General features: G+C 36.5%; 1 protein-coding gene across 1 annotated transcript; it reads left to right on the forward strand.

Annotated features, from left to right (window-relative positions):
• Positions 1 to 16,975: 16,975 nt before the first annotated feature.
• On the forward strand, positions 16,976 to 19,437 carry LOC113319313. The gene is made up of 2 exons (XM_026567574.1): positions 16,976 to 17,546; positions 17,612 to 19,437. The coding sequence occupies exons 1-2, from the start codon at positions 17,473 to 17,475 to the stop codon at positions 18,210 to 18,212; spliced, it is 675 nt and encodes a 224-aa protein (XP_026423359.1). The 5' UTR covers positions 16,976 to 17,472; the 3' UTR covers positions 18,213 to 19,437.
• Positions 19,438 to 21,883: the final 2,446 nt, after the last annotated feature.

Raw genomic sequence — 21,883 nt, forward strand, 5'->3', positions numbered from 1 at the left:
TTCAAAATAAATTCAATCTTCTCTACATACTTTTCAAACCAATTCAACACTCATTTCAAATCAATTCAACACTCTTTAAACTATAACGTCTTAATCTCAAGATATTAATCGAAAAAAATAGAAAACCACCTAGAAATAAACATATTCAAGCTATATCGAGGATCCAAGAAGATTCGGATGGAGAGAACAATGCCACTCTATTTTCCGATCAAAAATTAGCATCAAGTTAAGGTCATCAATCTACAGCAATAGAGCGAGATAGTTCTCATCAAAAACCAAGAGGTGGTTGGTACGAAATAAGCAAAGTTGATGAAAAACTTTCTTATGGTGCTAAAACTATCGTCGATCGATTTCCTTGGATTACTTTGTATTATATACGAGCACATAAAAATACGCCCAAATTTGTGGGTGTATTGATGGAACGTTGGTGGTATACTATAAACACGTTTCATTTCCAGACTTCAAAATAGGTATGTCATATATTTTGATTTATCATTTTCTATGCAATCAATAAGAGTATTTACAAATTAAATTAACAATTTAAGTTTTTACAGTCATAAGACCATTAGATTTGTATTTCCTACTTGGGATACCTTCTGAGGTGGGAGACGATGTTCCATTTAACCAAGAAGGTTGGCTGGCAGAAGACCGATGCAAAGATGCACTTCTGTTGTACTTTAAGGTAACAACACAACAAAATCATAGGATAATAAGTGGTGGAATTGCTAATTGCGGAAATTTATATTCAACGATCCTGACTCGGCAAAGTATGACCCTGCTAAGGATACATAAAATTGCTAAGGTATTTATTTTATGGATACTTGATTCATGTTTTTTCCCCCAATTCAAGCGCAAGTACTCAAGTGGGGTGGCTAGAGGCATTGCAAAATATGGAAAAGGTTGTCGATTATGATTAGGGATCCGCTATATTAGCCGAATTGTACATTTGTCTCGATATCGCATGCATAGGTTCGCCAAACATCAAAGGTCTATGGGCCTCGTTGAGGTAAATACGATAATAAATTCCTTTGGATTTAATTCAGTTTACAAATATTTAGCAAGTTAGACTAAATGTTGTTTACTTTCCTCTGTATGTGTTTTACTTCAACTTTGGTGGTATACATATTTCAACATTGGTATACCAAGATTTTATGACTACACGAAGAAATATTTCCAATCATAGTAAGGTATGAAGGAGATAATTGGTATTAAAAAAAGTGAGCGAGATAACATTCATTTGTGGAGATACCAGTGTAATGTTATTTGGATGTCGTATGTGGATTTTGAGGACTTCAATACTGATAGAGCCCAAAGGATCTAAGAATTTTCACTGTAGCGCATGGTGTTGTACGGTTCCGTCATTGAAATTGGTGTTCATTTTATGAGGAAGAGATGTGTTAGACAGTTAGTTGGTCAAGTTGGAGAGCCACATAACCCTCCACGTTTAGCTACCGTGTATGACTCGAAATACGTAGAACTGGAGAGAAAAGGTTGGATAAGGTATACGACTAAATTCACCCGTTGTGACGAAGATCAATATGATCAATAGAGCTAGAGACTTATAATCTTTCCGGAGAGAGTCAAACGGTTCCCATTGTCTCACAATGTCTCGACCGTCCTAATTCTTATACATGCACATCGGCAAGTCAAGAATAATTGATTAAACAATTGAATAAAATGGAGTTAATAGATATTGAAACTAGACGTATATACCTACATCAAATGCGGCAAATGGGGGGATACCTTGAACTTCATTCCATATTTTTCTCACCATTCAGCAACTCTACATTCCCAAGAAGTAGTGTGTGACTCATAAGTACTTGTTAGGCCACAATATCCATATCTTCCATTTGTTTCAGTGCAACAACAGACACAATAATCTTCATATCGTCAATCCAGTCAACAATCTCCTCAAGCTTAATAAGATTATACAAGATCATTAAACTTTGATGGCTCTCTAGCTGAAGGTACATGTCCATGACTGGAGATCAAAGTGGAGGACTTCCTACTGGTGAAGGGTCTCAACCTGCAAGATCATATCAAAGATTTAGGAGTTTGATGCAGGGGGGCAAGTATGACAGAAGCTGAAGTGTGATCAAGTAGTTATAATTATGTTTTATTTAAATATTTGTAACTGAAACTGAGATTAAGACTATATGTATATTTAGAACTAACTAATAAAATGAAAGGAAATCAATATGAAATTCTAATTCACATTCAATTAAAATTTATAACAAGTTAACAACGTCTCTAGTAGCCTGTTTTAATATCCCGTACGTGTTATCAAAAATTATTTAAGATTGCGTAATGATCTTCATAAGGAAAATTTATTCTTTTCCATCTTCGTCGTTCCTTTCAAGCTTGCAATCCAACATCAGAATTTGTCTTACCCCTAAGTTGATAATGTTTAACAAGTCTAACCAAAGATATAAATTCTCAAACTTCTTATTTATATCATGAAATTGACAAAACAACCCATCCGCATTGCGGTTATTGGGGTTACTGGTATCATTGCAGAAGTTTTCATATTTTCTATGGATATAACTCATACTCATTAATCCATTTTGGTGTCATTCTGTACCCCTAGCTGGAGCTACTTAGTTTCGACAAAACGACAAATCTTTATCTATCGTAAACTCCGTCGGATTAATATACGGTTGATCTATTACTCGGAAAATTTATGGGGGTAGAAGGTGTAATTTTGGAGTTGAAATCGGTTCTATTTACAAGGAGATGAATTATAACTGTTGGATGAGAGTAGCCGTTGGCGGCTCAAACAAGGACAGTCCTCTCAGTGTGAGACGAGCCTCGTCTCTGTGTAAGTCGTTCCTCGGCTTTGTTAAGGCCAGTTGTCCCAGTTTGCTGTGCTCGACTCATATTGAGTCGGCCATCTCAAACTGAGACTCGATGGACAAGCCCTCCTGTATAAATGTTTGTCACTCCATTTTACTTGTTTGTCAATCCCACCGTGGGTGTAAAATGGGCAAATATTTTTGTTTTCCCATCCTATTGGAGTGGCTCTTACCGATACTTCTTTAAACCCGAAGCAAAAAGACACAACTGCTATAGGGTTATCAAATTTCACGGGATTATCAATCCAGTGCGAAGATTGTTTATTTCATATGGACTAGCTTATAAGCGGAGAATGAAAGGAATTCTAAGTTTTTTCACAAAAATGCTGCATATAACCAGAAATAGAATGCTATCAATTCTCTTTTGGTGAACGGTGTTATATGTCATGATAGGAACATTATAAATGAGGAAGCTAAGAATTTCTATATCAAATTGTTTCATGAGAGAATGTGCAAAGTAGACCTACTTTTGGTGGGCTTGATTTACCTAGCATTAGTATACAACAAAGTATTATGATGGAAAAGTCGTTTGATAAAGATGAAGTAAAAAGAATTATTTGGAGTTTTGGTAGAAATAAATCCCCCGGTCCGGACGGATACACTATGAAATTTTTCAAGGCCGTTTGGGACATCATTAAGACAGATTTGATGGCAGTTGTGAAGGAATTTGAATGAAATGATAATTGATTGGAGGCTGAATAGTACAAATATCATTCTTATTTCGAAGTGCGAAGGGGAAGTTTCAATGCATAGATTCAGACATGCAAGTTTGATTGGTCGTATTTATAATATTATTTTTAGAATGCTTGTTGACCCCTTCAAGACAGTACTTTCTTCTATCATTTTGGAATCCAGGGCATTTTTGTGGATAGTAGACAAATTAAAGACGATATTTTGATTGCTTCATAATTAATCGATTATAGAGAGAGATAGGCTGAATGGTTTGGTGGTGAAAGTGGATTTACAGGAAGATTTTAACATTGTGAGTCAGAGCTATCTGGACTACACATTGTCTAGATTTTCTTTTGGGATAGTTTGGAGAGGTTGGATTAGGTGGTGTTTGTCTAGCACAAGGTTTTCAATGGTGATAAATGGATCAAGTTCAACATTATTCAGAGTACTAAGGGGATAAATCAAGGGGACTCGGTGTCTCCATTTATCTTTATTTTGATCATTGAGGTGTTATTTATTATGATTAAAAATGAGGCTCATTTACATTTGATTGCAGGTTTGAAGCTGGCTCCTGATGCACCCCCAAATCAATTAATTATCTGCAGTTTGCAAATGATCTCATTGTGTTTCTCGATGATGATGAAGTATGGGTAACATTAAAAATGTTTTATTGGCCTTTGAGATAATTTCTGATATCAAGGTTAGCTTTCAGAAAAGTGCAATAGTGGTTGTGGGGAATTCTATGACCGTGGATGAAATATTTTTGATTGTATGATGACTTCATTTCCTATGAAATATTTAGGAATCTCATTGCGCAGCACAGGGCCGACCATGTAGTTAAAGCGAGCAAAGCTTCGCTTAAGGCCACAAAATTAAAGGGGCCACAAATTTTGAAAGTTCTCTTACCCCCAATCTAATGGTACCATGTATAAAAGATACATATGCGTGAAAAACGTCTGATATGTGTCATGCCCATGTTCGAGACGTCATATGATCCCTCGTTACATACACATTTGGCGTGATAGTATATGCTCCATACATACTTCATTCCATCTTTCAAAATGAAAATGCTCCATACTACCTCTTTAGGCCACGCACTATGGTGACCCTTTTCCCTTAGCTATAGCTTATTTAAATCTAAGAAAATGCGTCTGAATCCAACCTCACTATGGAGATCTCGCATCCCTTAGCCATACTACACAAAAACTAAATAGCTTTAAATGAATACTGAGTATCCGTGTAGTAAAAAAAAAGTAAAAGTAAATAAAAAAAGTGAAAAAGATAAATATTAGCCTAAAATAAGGAAAACCATAAAGGATACTGAGTATCCATTGAATATTACACGGAAACCGAGTTAACGTAAAGTAAAAAGCAAACGGATACTCAGTATCCGTGTGATTTCTCTATGCTACAAAGCTTATCAAATATGATCGACTTTGTAGAGTAGCTAAGGGATATTCCTTCTCTAAAGAGATACGGGAAACTGATAGACGCATTTGTGTGTCTAATTTGTCTCAATTTTATATATTGTCGGTGCTCAAATTTGTACTTATTTTGTGTATTTGTAGGTGTTTTGGGGAAATAAAGCTCAATGGACCAAAATGTGGAATTCCGCTCGTAAAATTGAGGAAATGAAGTGATTTATAGTTTAATGGGTTAGTCCCAAAAGGAAGAAGATGGAGAATTATTTCATTTGTCCAATTATATGGATATGGGAGTGTGGAGCCCATTATGTCGACATCATTTACAAGATATTAAAAAGATATATAGAGATATTTATTTTTAATGAAGAAAATAAAAGTGTTAAGTAAGAAATCTACACGGACTAATTGATGGGAATTAAATATATAAAGAGTATGGAAATAATATTATTCTTTACGGTTGGAGTTAATACAGAATAAATAATTCCCAAATAAGGAAAATTGTAAATGCATGATAATTATATTATTTGACGCGTGGCACATTCTAATTGGAGGATTTTTCATTGTCTTGACATGTGGTGTATTCTCATTCGGTGATGATGTGGTAGTGGTGAATAGAAAAGGAAAGTGGATTCTTTTGAAAGCTATAAATACGTTATGGATACAAGAAAAAGAGGAGGTCCGGAGTCTGAGCGAAACATGAGAGTTTTTATTTCTTTTAATTTCTCTTTTGTAATAATGGAGTAAATTCTCCGCTAGGGTGGAGGAAGAAACTATTTTCGATGGGTAATATTTAATGTTTTATTTATTAGACAATAATTACTCAATTATTTGTGCTATTCATGACTAATAATTTTTCTTCTATAAATGCTTCATTTTAATTGTTTTGGGTAGTTTCTACCGATCTTTTATAAGCGAAGGAAGTTATATTTTTGTGTAACGACGAGAGTCGCATAATTAAGTTTCATCTTCCAAAACCTGAGATTGGGTTCGATATGGTTTTGAGTATTTTATGAGTAATTGTTTGAGATAGTAAATTGTTAATTTTACAAGCATCAGAAGTAGTGGAATCCAAAACCCTAGATTCATCTCTCCTTGGTAACGGAAATCAAAATTTATTAGTTTTTTTCTTTTATTTGTCTTAAACCAAACCTTCAAAATAGTCTGAGTATCGAATCCCCTTCTTACCACTTGTAAAACTACATCAAAAACTATAACCCTTTGATTTCGCTACAATTAGGGGATAGCATAGCGAGATCCCTCACCATATTGTTTGGCCTTAATCTTTCTTCTTTTGTCCACATACATTTAAATGGTATGGTATTTGCATATTCCCACTAGATACTGCCTTTAATATATATATACACTCTCTTACATGTTATACATATGAAAAATATCATCTCATCCATCAGAATGGATATATTATTACACTTTTGGATAGAAGCTAATGAAGCAAATATAAAAGACAAGAGTTTATCAGCGTACATTCAATCTAAACTGTAAATAAAAATCTCACATTTGACTATTAAAAAAAATCAAAAGAGAAACCTGATCTTATGCGTTTATTAAAATCTCACACTTCCTTTCACATTATCACGGATTCCCTACTAGTTGTTTATTAAAAATCTACAAGAAAAACCTAATCTTAGTGTAGTAATCATGATTTTCTTTCCTGGTGAGGTGTGCTAAATTTTTTCTCCCGTTACATTAAAAAAATTGATTTAAGGGCTACAAATTATTTTCTTGATTGAGGCAACCAAAAAGTTAGAATCGGGCCTGGCGCAACAAGTCCAAATTTCTGGGTGTGTGGGATGTAACACTTCAAAAATTTCAGCAGAAGCTAAGTGTTTGGAAAAGAAGATACTTGACAAAAGGTGGTCGTTTGATATTGATAAAAAATGTGCTTTCAAGTTTGTTGATATATTATTTATCTGTTTTCCTAATTCCTGCATCCGTGGATAAACAAATGGAGACAATTATGAGAATGTTTTGGTGGGGTTAAAAAATGGTAAAGCTAAGAAAGGATGGATCCAGTGGAAAAAGGTTAGTTTTCCCAAGGAAGGTGTTGGTGTAGGAATCAAAAAATTAACGATTATGAATAGGACACTGCATGCTAAATGGATTTGGAGATACAACAATGAGGAGAGGACTTTATGGAGAAGGATTGTCAATTACAAGTTTGGCGGAAACAACAAAGCTTTCTATCATGATTTTTCTAACAAACCTATTGGTAAGAGTATATGGGCAGGTATTCTAGAATGCATATAAGAAATTCTTCAAAATACTACTTTGTGGATAAATGCGGATGATGGAGTTCTGTTACGACCCTTGGTGGAGTGGACAATGTTTAAATTCTCTTTTCCCAGGTATTTATAGAACATCCAGAATGCAACATGCCACTATTGGGGATTTATTGGATCTTAACAATGGTAATAATTGGAACCTAGCTTTTTGCAGGAATTTGAAAGAGGAGGAAATTGAAGATGTTGCTCGTCTTCTTAATCTGATCTCAAATTTTCAGCTATGGACAAGGGAATCAAGACCAAAGGTGCTGGCAACAAGGTACAAAACTATTCTCTGTAGCTGAAAGCTATAAAGCTTTAGAGACTGATGGACTGATTTTGTGTCCGTATAAAAGCTTATAGAATCCAAAATTCCCACAAAAGGTAACTTTTTTTGTTTGGAATCTTTTCTATAATGCAACACCTACTATGGATTCTTACAAGAACTCGTTTATGGTCAGTGGATGCTTATTATGTAAAAAAGCAACAAAATCTAATCAGCGAATCTTTCTACATTGTGAAAAACTAGGAAAATTTGGTATTTTCGTAACAAAATTGTCTGGTTTTGATCTTCAAAACCTTTTTTTTTTGCTTTTAATCAGTCCACTGTCGGCACAGTAAGTTGATTTTCGAGCATGCCGGTACTGCTACCGGCATGGTATGATGCTTAAATTTCTATGCTGGCACATGATGTAAAGTATACAGAAACTTGTTTTTTTTCACTTGAATACCGGAATTGATAGATTTCTATCGAGCATGCCGGCATCAAGTTACGGCGTTGAATGTTAGTTCCCAAGCATGTCGGCATCATTTTCCGGCATGGTCTTCATCACTTCCAGCGATGTAAAAAAAAATATTTCCGGCATGGTATTCATCACTACCGGCATGGTTTTCATCACTTCCGGCATGATCTTCATCTATACCGGCATGTTCCGACATGGTTTTCATCACTTCCGGCATGGTCTTCATCACTTCCGGCATGGTATTCATCACTTCCGGCATGGTCTTCGTCAATTCCGGCATGGTCTTCATCACTCCTGAATGTTAAAAAAAATATCGTTTTCAAAGTGAGGAGTCGGCAGAGAATGAGAAGAGAATTTGAAAGGGAGTGGGGAAAATCTAGAATTTGAAAGGGAGTGGGGAATATTTAGGTTTCAAAACCCTAACCTTAAAAGAGATTAATAAGAGGTAAAGAAGGAAATGGGGATATGTTTTTGTTTTTTGATTTTAAATTTTTTAATTTTTATTTTGAGGGAAGGGTGTTTTAGTATTTTCGCCCCAAAAAGCACCCCTTAGCAGACACCTTTGGTTGGGGGAAGTAATTCATATCCCCCAATTAGTTTTGATATCCCCCAATCGCGCGTTCCAAAAAAGGTAAGTAAAGATATTCCATTTTTTTCTTTAAATATTGATATTTGGTAGATTTTTATTTTATTTCTTGTTACATAGTTAATTTAGGATTCTTTTTATTTTTTGGTAAATATTTTATTTTTTATTTACAAAGAAAAAAAAAAGAATAGACGTGCACACACCAATTGCATCTTCCGGCACCGATTTTAGGAAAACTCGTGGTTTAGTACGGTGAACCCTCTGGGCGTTATCATCCGAAACACCACAAGCCTTAGCCTCGTACAATTGACCATTCTTTGACTGTAGGTATATATTACTAAAGGTAACCCAAGCTTACCTAAATTAGTGAACCCTGCATTTGCATGTGCACAAATTATGTCGAACTGGTATTATGAAGACCAATACAATGAATATCGACCTGAATTTCAAATTGGACAATATCCGTACTATGTCATAGTGTGGATAGTACTTGGGACCACAACCGACCTTCTGAAGGTTATGGTTCATACCATGGTGATCCCAATTTCTATTCGCAAGTCCACCAATCATGCGAATGGGAGATTGAGCAATATTATAATGAAAAAATGAGAGTTCTACATCTTTAGAGGATTTAATCAAACAAATGCCACCAGTTCCTGATGAATGTAAAACTCATTCCATATAAAATGCACTCAAACTGTTTCAATTGACAAGTCTTTCTTTACAGGAATCACTTAACAAGTTCAATAAATCTATATGTGAATCTGAAATAATCATGGATAAACTGTGTGAGAATCTTAATAAGCAGGAGGACCAAAATGCACCTAAGACTACTGCTCATAATGAACTTGAATTCCAAAATAGTGTTTCCAGTCTTACCCATGATAATACATATAATTATTCACCTAATTTAGAGGATGAGGGTATAACTGAAAACACTGCATGTTTAGACAAGGTTCAACCATTTCAACCATCTTTGTATTGTTATGATGATGAGGATAATGTTGATGAAGAATATGAAATATATAGTCATAGTGACGAGGAAATTGTTACACCAATTGAGCCTTATGATTATAATGTTGTTTATAGTTCAAATCCTAATAATGTTGATAATTATTCACCTATTCAAAAGGATGAGGATTTCACTAGCGATACCATTGTTTTAGATGGTGTAGTATATCATTGTGATTATGAAGCCGAGGATGGCTTAGAGGAAAGAGTTTATCCTGAGACTAGGGTTTTAGAGTCTAGTGATTCGGAAACAATAGTCCCTTCTGAGGATTATAGAAATGTAGAACCACACGATTACAACCTAGAAGAAATAAAAGACCATTTTTCTAAATATGATAATTTAGAAACTAAGGAAATTGTGACTAGTATATCCAAGGATATTGACAATTCTAATTTTGGGAGTGAATATCATTCTCCCTGTGGTTTACCTTTGACTCTTACAAAGGTCCCTAATTTGGGACTTGACATATGTGCCTCGACCATCTTAAGAGACTATCTTCATGCACGTTTTCCTGAACCTAGTTATGTCCAGAAAGAAACTCAGTTGATAGAAACCCATCCTCCGGTTGATGTGGTTAATCCGGTCCATGATACCATAATTGACCTTGTTGTCCCACAAAAATTTTACTTTCCAACTGTGGGAGTATCTCAATTTGAAACGTTTCATTATAAAGTTTCTAGAACTAAACCTAATTATTTTGGGAAATTAAAATTGCCGACACATTTTCTTAAGAATGACCACCACTTTCATTATGGAAAACTATGTAAGTCAAATTTAATTGACTTCAAGGATCCACAATTATTCAGGTTATTATTACGTGCTTCTAAGTTCTTATGAGTTTTTCCAGGCTCTGCAACCTGATCCGCTGGATCCTACCAATGAGGAAACCTGGCCCATGAAAATATTTTATTCAGACCCTTTCATAGAACCTGAGCTCGAACCACAACTAGATGTAATTGTCTTAAAAAGGAAACTAGATAAGGGTGTGCATTATTTGTTCATTTTCTTGGCATTCCTTTTATTTGTGTTACCTTTATTCAGTTTTGATGACCCACATAGGTTCCGACTATTGCTATATCATTTTATGCGGTGACCAATTCTATCAACGTATGGCTGAAGACACTAAACTTAGCGCTTTATGGGAGGCAATCCATACATGGTGAAATTAAGGTCTGTATGGGCTGTCATATGCTCAACAAACTAATAAATATATTTCCCTCTAATTAACTGGTAATATAGCGGTATTAAGAGATCGTTCCCACATAAAGTTGTGTAATTGATAGGTTATTTGATCAGCAAGATAAAGTAAATAACAAAGGGGGGGGGGGTTGGTTTAAAGAATATAAATTAAAAAACAATAAATAAAAGAGATGATCAAGGAATCCTTCGTCGTTACCAAGCGGTAACTGGATTAATATACTTATCTATTGTTCGTAAGAACCATTATCACCAACCGTGGAATAACAGCTAGCTCAGTGTTATCTCCAAAACTCTTTGTACCACGGATACGGAAGCTCTCCAATATCAGATTCTATTCAACTGAACCACCAAGTAGTATCTAACTCAAGGTGTAATCCAATGAATGCTTTAAGCTTTGTGAATTAGGTTAATACCAGTAGTTAAACTCTTAGCTCAAAGTTTACTTGTTGGTGTTGTTTTCACACACGATTCCTCCACAAAATCTCTCTGTAAGGTCTTGTGATTTATACTTGTGTAGAAATTTATTCGACGATTACTTATCTCCTAACTTCCACTAGCAATAGAACAATTAATATATCAATCTAGCGTGCACTCCAAATCAATCCAATAATCACTCATAAACCCTAGATATGGTACAAACAAACGATGATGATAAAAACTCTCAATAGGTTTGTATTATTAATAAATCTTCACGCTTAGAACATTGAATTCATCCTTAATCAACAAAGGATTTAGCTACTCATATTACAAAGAAGATGAAGAATGGTGGTTCCCCCTAAAGGGGTAAACCCTAGGTTTTGATGTAGAACTTGTGATATGAGATTCGATTGATTGATTTAGTTTTACATAACCTAATACCTTTTTATAGGTTTACATTGCTTGGCCATCAAGTATTTAGTTCGGTTCAAGAACCCGACCCGAAAATACGAAATAACGAATCCAAACGTGCCCTTAGGCTTTCCAAGGTGTAAATACACGTTTCCTGCTACCTAAGTTTGCGAATCCAGTCCGCAAACTTCAAATTCCAGCAGATATTTTTGGAATTAAAGTGTGAAAACCCGTCCGCGAACTTTACTTTTTTCGATATTCAATAAAAGCTTATTTTGGCCACAACTTCTTCATCCGAACTCGGAATGAACTCATTCTTTTTGCATTCTTTTTATCTTTCAATTCTATTCAAGATTATGATGAGAAATCCTTAATTTGAATGAGTTAAGATCGGTATTTGTCCTTTCTCTTGATATTGAGCGTTTTGCTCCTTTTCGTCGCTTTTCTTCCACTTCTGTTGGACTTGGGCACTTGGATACTTGGAATACTTCTCTTCATATATATTTGCAGCACTTTGTAGCTCCTTTTTGGATGATTAACCTATTGGAGACACATATGAGAAAACAATAGTAATAATACGAATACATGCAAGAATAATAGCTAAAACAAGTATGTAATGGACACTAAGATCATATGAATTATGCACTTATCAAATTACCCCACACTTAGCTTTTGCTAGTCCTCGATCAAACTAAATAAAACTAATCCTAAATACAAGAACTCCATGTCGTGAGGATACGGTTACTCTTAGCATGAATAACATGCCTTTAAACCCCTAGGTGTCCCTAGTGGACGAGTTATAGTCTCGTGAGGGCTTACAAGAGGTATACCCACAAAACCTACTCCAATTTCTCGCCTTGGATGAACCACTAAGGATAGACACAAAGTAGCCAAATAATTCGCTTGCATAAGTTCTTTAGCTGCAAACATCCCACATACATTCCAATCATCACACACAAGCAATTACTTACGTATGACATTCAACCTGATTGCAGAACTCTACTAAGATAGTCATCGTACTTGTTGCAATGTTTATCACAACACTGATAGGTGTTGTAAAACGCCTAAATTTATACTAATTGTTTATGCTTTCTTTGCGAGTTTTCATGTAAATTATGTATCTTATGTGTGCTTTTGAGTTATTTAGGTACTTTGGGGTCATTGTGAGCAAAAGAATGAGAAAGAGTTCATTTGGAGCGAAAATGAGCAAAATGATCAATTCACATGCGAGGAATGAGTCGTCAGTTCCTTGCAACCGGCAGTTGAGCAAGGAAGAGAATAGGCAGTCAGTTTGCTGAAACTGACAGGCCAAATATCACTGTGTGGCCCTTATCCTAATGTGTGGGGTGTCTATATCAATTCCTACTCCTACACATAACCTAAAAATCAGAGAAATCATTAGTTTTTATTTCTCTTCCCTTTGTCTGAAACCGAGAAGTGAAGGCGGCCATTGATTCAGAAAAGAGAGATCGAGATTGAAGAGTGATAGAGGAGATGTAGCTGTTGTTTATCGAATATTCAGCTTACTTTCATGTCCTTATGCTGGTTTGATCCAGGAATTATGAAGTTAGGGTTTGCTGCAAAATCAAATAGTTGCAGAATGAAGTTGGTAGTGAGATGGTTTTTTTCTGTCGATTTGGTGAAGAAATTGATGGAGTTAGGGTTTGTAACGAAGAAGTTAAAGAGGGGTTTTAAATTGATGATGTATTCTCGAAGAATTTGTGGTGGAATTGAGAAGAAGATGAAGATGATTTCTGGGTTCGAGAGGTTAATGAAGCTGTTATTTCTGTGAGATGTGGGTCTGTGTTGATTAATCTGAGTATTGAAGAAATGAATCTGAGATTTGGTGGTTTGAGCTTTACTGTCGATTGATGGTGGTGAATGGCTTGAACTGAGCTTGTGATGGTGGTAGTAGGAATCTGAAATGTTGTTGGTGGTTATGAATCTGTGTTGATGCAGCTGATACAAAGCTCAAATGGAGATGACTGAAGCTACAGGAAGTACAGCTGATGTTGGAATTGAGATGATGTTTGAACTGAATCCCTGTGCAATGGACTGTGTGTGTTGTAATTGGAGGTGCAGGTTGAGCTGAAATGGAAACCTGCAGGTTGAGTTATGGCCTGAGCTGGTAAGTAGTGAATGCCTTAACCAGTTTGGAATTTCCCAGAAACTGTGCGAAAACGCAGGGAGAATGGTCAGCTGGTGGTACTAGTTCCTATTGATGGATTTGTGAACCAAAAGTGGGGATCGTAAAGATTCAATGAATCATGAAGGGGGTACGAGTCGGATGCACGAGTCGACGGTGGAATATATGAGTTTGGAGCCACGCTTTTGGGCATGTTTTCGCAAGAACAAGGAATTGGCTGAGTTAGCTATTGATAGTTGCAGGAATAGAACTGGTGGAATGAAAACTCAACCGTGACAGAGTTGGTGGTGCTGTTATGCTACTGCAATGGACTGACAAGTACATGCAGTTACAGATGGTGTATGAGATTTGAATTGCAGTTGAAGAAATGGGTTTGATGTATGGTGTTGAGTGAGCTGCAGGTGCTATGTGTTTCTCATGAGATGGAGATGCTAGTATAGCAACTGGAAGAGGAGTTTGTGTGATGCAGAATGAACTTGGATGGAAGTTTGTATGTTGTTAAAACTGCGGCTGAGCTGAAGCTAGAATTGAGATTGCAGTTCAAATGGAATTGGTGGTATTCTTCCTGGTGGACGTGATATTGCAGAGGTGGTGGCAGACTAATGTTGGTTCTGATATGTTGGAGTTATGTATGATTGAGGTGCAGGGAATCTGGTGGTACTGATGTTGTTGAATAGCTGATGCTAATGTTGCAGTTAAGGACTGGTACAAAAGGAATGGGTGATGTTGCAGATGAATGAGAAGCTGCAGTTTCAAGGATGTAGGGGAGAGTTTGTGTTTTAGCTGAAAGTGCAAGCATGAATTACATTAGTTGTTGCAGTTTAAACTGAGCCGAGTATGGAATGAAGGGTGAAGCGCAATCATGGGCCTAACTTGGTTATGGCCTGGGCAAGATGGCTTGATGCGCAGGAAGCAGCCATTATGGCTGGATGTGTAATGCTGCTGCACAATGATTATGCAACATAGCTTAGGCCAGTGCAATGGCCTTGGCCTGAGTTGGTTGACTCTGCTGATTCAGATCTGAGTAGACTTACCGAGCCGAGTTGACTCGGTTCTGACTTTTTGGTTGACCTGAGTTGAATCGTTTGACCGGTGACCGGGTGGACTTTGCCGATCACCTGAGATATATTTCCCGACCAACTTCCGGCACTGCACCAGTTTTCCGGCGACATATTTTTTGGCAAGATTTTTACATGGGTTTCTCACGCACATGAGCTTGTTGGACCACTTGGACTTTGGGCTTTGAAGACCTAGTTTTGGGAAGAAGAAAAGCTACAAAAGGAAAGTTTTCTACTTGTTTGTGGAGGACGTATTTTTCTACCTGGAATTTTGGAGGAGAGCGGCGATTATACTAGGGTTTGCTTTCGTATATTTTTCATTTCTTTATTTTATGAAAATGATTATGATGAACGCCAATAACTAAACACAATTATTGGTTATGGGATAAAAGTTGATTTCTTAAGCATGATATTTAAATCAATGGATTAGTTTTGTCTCAACTTTATTGTTTATGATTCATTGTTAATATTGTTGCATGATTTGAGTGCTAGTTTGATTGAGTCCGGACTTTAGATTGGTCTTCATATGTATTGCTAGATTAGGTTTTATTATACGAAAAAGTGATAAATTCTTGATTATAAATAGCATAAATGTGAATAGTGCTTGTAGTGATATATCTTACTAGTCACATATGAATCATAGCCTTAGTTAAATCGAATTAGTGCTTTTACACGTTCGATTGCTTTGATTAGTCTTATTCCATAAAACTTATTGCTCTTAGGGAGTTAAACTTAATTGTGCTTTTACACTTTAGGTTGCTTTCTAGGTAGAATTCACATATGCATCTTTTAATGTGGTTGTGATGAAATCGGGGAATTAGCGGGGTATACTTGCGATCAAGGTATCCTAGGACTTTTAGTAAATGAGAGATTAAAATACCAATTCTAGTCATTGATGAAAATAAATGTTTGTGAATGATACCATCCTGTGACCAGTATCTTCCTCTTATTGATCATTCCAATTATTTACTTTGCTTTCAATTATTTTTATTGCATTGATAAACAAAAATTCCCCCTTGATTACTTAAGAATCTGAAAATTGCATAACAACAATTGCCTTTCCGTGGAAACGAACTCTTTCTTATCACATACTTCATTTATTTTAGTTAAGTAAGAAAGTGAAATTATTTTTGACGCATACGACTGCGATCAAATTTTGGCGCCGCTGCCGGGGAGGCATACGGCTTGTTATTAAGTTTTTAGTTTCTTATCATCATTTCTCACTTGTTTGCGAGAATTGTTTTCAGGTACCTAATCCCTGGCTTCTAAAGATTGAAACTATCCAAGGTGCGGGATAGCTACTCGAAGATGCACAATATTCCAACCAAGTCAAGACACAACGGAAGAACAAGAGTTAGAAGTGGAAGAAGAGTTACAACTAGAAGAAAAACAAGAGGTTCCATTCGTAGAAGAACCACTAGTTGAAGAAGAACCACTAATTGAAGAAGAAGAAGCAATGGGTGATCGTACCCTCAAGGACTTAGCTTCTCATAGGCTTGATACACAACGATGGTGTATCCAAACAAATTTAACCTTCGAGATCAAGCTGGGGTTGATTAGAGAGCTACCGAAGTTTCGTGGCATGGCGAATGAGGATCCAAACAAGCATCTCATGGATTTCCATATTATAGTCACGACCATGCTACCACCAGAGACTAATGCCGATGGTGCCATGTTGAAAGCTTTTCCATTCTCTTTGGCGGACAATGCTAAGGAATGGTTGTAGTATTTACCATCCGGAAGTGTCACTACATGGAACGGATTGAAGAAACTCATTCTAGAGAGGTATTTTCCTGCGTCAAAGGCTACTCAAATTCGCAAAGACATTTGTGGGATAAAGCAACACGTAGGAGAATCTTTGTATGAATGTTGGGAGCGATACAAGAGATTGGTGGCAAGCTGTCCACACCACCAATTCAATGACGCTATGATAATCCAATACTTTTATGAAGGCCTCCAAACAAGTAATAGATATCTTCTTGATGCAGCGGGTGGTGGAGCTCTAGTGAACAAGACGGTGGCCCAAGCTACCGAGTTGATTGAAAGCATGGCTGCAAACTCGCAACAATTCTACACAAGAGGTGAACCAATGGTTAGGCGAGTGCATGAAGTTACAGATTCATGATCACACCGTGATCAAAGGATGGATAACATGGAGCAAATGATGTAAAAGATGGCTGCAATTATTTTACCTTCATATGGTGAAGAGTTGGAGCAAGCTAGTGCGGTCTTTCCAAATCAGCAAAGACGGTATGATCCCTATTCCAACACTTACAAACCGGGATGGTGAGATCATCCAAATTTCAGCTATGCCAACAAGCAAGGTGCAGTCCAACAACCTACTTTCAACCGTCCGAGTGGATTTCCACCGCAACAACAACAATTTCAACAACCACAACCACAACAATCAATGTAAAATCAAGGTTCCAATGTCGACGCAAAGCTTCAAACAATGATGCAAGGAACTTCTATCATGTTTAGTGAAAGTCGGCAGGAAACTAAGAGTGCTATCAAGGAGTTGCAGACACAAATGAGCTCCATGACTATTGAATTAAACAAATTGAAGGCACAAAGTAGTGGGAAACTCCCTTCTCAATCTCTTAACCCAAGAGAGAATGTTAGTGCTATTACATTGAGAAGCGGTACACAACTTGTGCAAACTGAAATTGTTGATGTGGGTGATACGGAGGCCCAAAAGGAACCTGTTTTGGAGGAAAAGAATGATGATTTTCCCCAAACTTCTGAGGTACCTATTTCTAGCTCTAAAACTCATGTTTCTACTTATGTTCCTCATTTACTTTTCCCTCGCAGGTTTGCTAACTCTAAGAAGGCGGAACTAGAAAAGGAGATTTTAGACATCTTTAAGAAGCTTCATGTAAACATTCCACTCATTGATGTTATCAAGCAATTTCCCAAGTATGCGAAGGTTTTGAAGAAATTGTGTACCAAAAAGAAAAAGCTAACCAGTAGTGAGGTTATGAGTGTGGGGGAAAACGCTTCGGCAATCTTGCAAAAGAAACTCCCACCCAAATGCAAGGATCCAGGTAGTTTCACTATACCCGTAGAGATTGGTAATAAAAGAATTGGAAAGGCTATGCTTGACTTAAGAGCATCCGTGAATATCATGTCGACATCTATTTATGAGTCTTTAAAGTTGGGTCCATTAAAACCAACTAATATTGTGCTTGAACTTGCGGATCGTACTAATGTCTACCCTAGGGGTATTATTGAGGATTTTCTTGTGCAGGTGAACCAACTAGTTTTTCCAGCTGATTTTTGTGTTCTAGAAATGGATGATGGCTCGGATGCATCCATACCCCTGCTGCTTGGGAGACCTTTCATGAAGACGGCTAAAACCGTCATTGATGTGGACGAGGGAATACTGATAGACACATTTTTGTGTCTAATTTGATCTCAATACTATATATTGTTGGCACTCGATTTTGTACTAATTTTGGTATTTCATGTGTTTGTAGGCATTTTTGGGAAATAAACATTCTTGGAAAAATCGGCTCGAAAAGTTGCTCGGGGCACCCCAGAGGACATTTGCTATTTGGACTCTCGGATTGGATAAGGGGCACTCACTTACTAAGGGGCACACTAGCCGCTATTTGCACCCAAAGACACCCCAGTTGCTAAAGGGACCCCTAGTCTGGTTATAGGGGCACCCTTCTTCTTCACGTTTAAAGAATTTTTTGGCGGGAAAATGAATTATCAACGGCGGAATTTTTTGGGAGAGAATTGGATGTGTTCTTCGCATTTTTCTCGGAGATTTTAATTGAGTTGACCCTGTTTCACCTAAACAGGGATTGTATGGAGTCTTGTTTCGAAAAAATAGCAAAGTCCACGTAGTTTTGATAATTCAAGGAAACTGCATTCAAGGGGGAGATTATCACGGATATTTGGATGATTCGGGAGAAGATTTTCTTCTTCAGTCAACATGTTTGATCTGTGAAGCCAATATAATCAATAAAGCCATCTCAGTACACTCGGGTGAGAAGAAAAGGGAAGTTACGTGGAGTTGAAGAACAGGGCACGTACATGGGTTATTCTCGAGATTTTCAGAGTTATTTTTGGAGATTCTGCGTGTGGATGGAGGGACTTGAAGTCGTGTTGATTGTTTACTGAGTATGTTGGAGTATTTCAAAACCATGTAGATGCGTGATGGAGCTAAAGAAGGAAGATTATTCTCATAACAGACCGGGGAAAATAAACACAATTATTACGGGATTATTCGCATTCAGTGAGGAATATCTCGGTGTTGTTGGGTATAAATAAGTCAGCAGGGTTGAAGAGAAGGGGGTGGAGAGTTGGGGGAGAGGAATAGAGCACCACATAGTCGAAAAATCAAGCTGCAGAAACCTCCATTGATGCTGCTACACGAAGAACATTGACCCACAGGCACTGTCGTTCATGCTACAGTGATAGCGACACAAGGAGGACAGACTTATTTACTACAGAGTTTGCGACCATAGCCGTGGGTCTTAGAGCAACAATAACAGTGACACATCCTCTGTATCGTTCTCTGGTTTGTAACAAATATAATTGTTACAAACCCGATTTTGAATTATTTCTCCATTTTCTCCTTGTAAACACCTTTTTGAGCAATGAAAAATTTCTTTGAGTGTGTTTTCACCATGTGGAGCTAAACCCCATCACTGGGACAACGGAGGAAGCAACTTTTCATGATTGTGGTAAATGAATTAATTCTTTTATTGACTTTTTGCATAGATTTAATTGCTTTATGATTTCTATTAATTATTTGTTATTTTGTTAGATGCCGCATGCTTAGTTCTAAATACTTTAGATGCGTCATGATTTTAACTTACAAATAATATTTTACGAAATCTATTTTTGGCAAAGAACTAGAGTCACAACTTCTTTTGTTTGAGCTATATTGTCTAGAGTTAATGACTGAACCATAAAAATATGAAAAATAGTGGAATCCCGCGTCTCAGCGTCTCTTCATCTTGTAACAACTTGTGTATATATATTTTTTCCTTATTTTCTTTATTAAGTCTTAAAACAAATTCTCAACAAATCTGAGTGAACGAATCATCTTACTACAACATCATTGAAAATCCCATCAAATATTCATTATGAATTTTGATGATGAGATAATTCGCTTCAACATGTTTAAAGTCATGCGGTATCCAAGTGATGTTCATTCGGGTGTCCATAACGTATGTGACCCTAGCTAAGGCTTAGCAAGCAAGGAGATAGTCGGGCTGACGACTTTAAACCAAGCGCTAAATGGGAGGCAACCCATAGGATGAGTATTTCTTGTCTTATTTTTTTTTTCTTGTCTTGTTTTGTTTTTATTTTTTTCTGATTTCCTGTCACATGTCATGTTAGAATTTCCCACCCTGACTTACTTTGGATGACTCAATTCACATTGAGGACAATGTAAAGTTTAAGTGTGGGGGAGTGGTTAAGCATTTGCATTGTAAAATTTTCATGATTTTTCAACTTTTTTGTAAATTAGTGAATAAAAAAAACTCCAACTTGTGGTTAGTTTAGAGTCACATAGTATACATGTCGCTAAGATTACATCGAGATTCTCATAAGAGTGACTGAACTTAGAGATGACAGAAAACATGATCGGGTTTCTTACTTGTATGAGAGTTAAAGTTGGATTTAACCATTCCAGTGGCAAATGAGGTGCAGACTGAATTTGTTATTAGAGTAGTGGTCCCCTATAGTGGAGACTACCCATGTTGCATCATGAGAGGCACCGACCTTCACTTCTTTGTACTTGTCTAAATATGTGCTTTTAGAGTGTGTGTCACCGTACGTAAACTCCGGGTAGAATGGTGATCTACCCAACCTCCCACCAATAGAAGCACTATTTTGATCTCTTGAGTGTTATTTTATCAATCATGATGGTGACATCGAATTGCTAACTTACATACCACTTGTAATCTTGTTCGCAGTTAGCACCATCCACTTTATCTCTCTCTACACCAACAGATCCATAAAAACACCATCATCATCAACAAAAGGAGCATCACAAATTCGAAGGAAAGTTGAAGACGTTCAAGGTTTACAAGCAACGGTACAGAAATGAGCAGATTTCAGATTCAAGTATAGCAACAAGACAAGGAGCAGAATTTTTACAAGTTGAAGACTATTGTACAAGAGCGAATATTATCAAGATGAGAATTCAAGAAGTTTATGATATCGAGACATACAAGTTGTGAAGAATCAAGCGGTAAAGTACTTACACCATGTCCTTTGTACTTGCATTTTTATTTTATCTTTATTTTATATTTGTATTATTTTCTCTTGTCTCAAAAGAAAAAGAAAAAAAAAAGAAAAAAAAAACTTGGGATATGGTCATCATTATGCTAGGTCCCTTGTTAAAAAAAAGAAGAAAAAGACAATTTTATTAGGTTCATCATTAGTTTTAATATTTTGTTTGTTTTCATTTTGTATTTACTTTATTTATCTTGCATCTTATGAAAAAAATATATTTATTGCATCATATTTTGGTTTGTTTAGTTATTTTTTGGTTTTGTATTCATTCAATAAAGCCAATGGAAGAAGAAATATCCATAATGAGGTTTCAAGCAACAAGGAATTAGAGGAAAGAGTTACATTGTCAAGATTCTACGAAGTTCAAGATTTCATCATCAAGAGTTGAAGACCGAAGACGAAGATGAAGACAAGGATTGAAGACCGAAGACGTTTCTATGGATATTGTGAGAGTGGTGCTAACTGCACGCCGAACGGATAACAAGGTAAGTAAGCATATTCCCACCTTCGTTAAGTGGTTGTTTTCCTTTCTTAGAGATCTTCAGAAAAAAAAAGGGTTTTCAAAATGATTAAAAGATGTGGATTTTCAAAACAATTCGGAGGTTTTTTTTTTTTGCCTTCCTACCATTCAAGGTGTCACAGGATTCTCTCTTCAATCCTACCTGGAAACATGTGTGACCCATAAAATGTTGTTTATTATTGAGAGCAATATCATAAAACCCTTTCTTGTGTGGCAGAGTCGAGATTTTTTATCTCTCCGAACCCGAATTTCTTTCGATAAGGGATGGTTATTTCTCTCTCAACTTTTAAAGATGAGGTTATGTTCAT

The sequence above is a fragment of the Papaver somniferum genome, chromosome 10 (assembly GCF_003573695.1).
Source record: "Papaver somniferum cultivar HN1 chromosome 10, ASM357369v1, whole genome shotgun sequence".
NCBI classification, from domain to species: domain Eukaryota; kingdom Viridiplantae; phylum Streptophyta; class Magnoliopsida; order Ranunculales; family Papaveraceae; genus Papaver; species Papaver somniferum.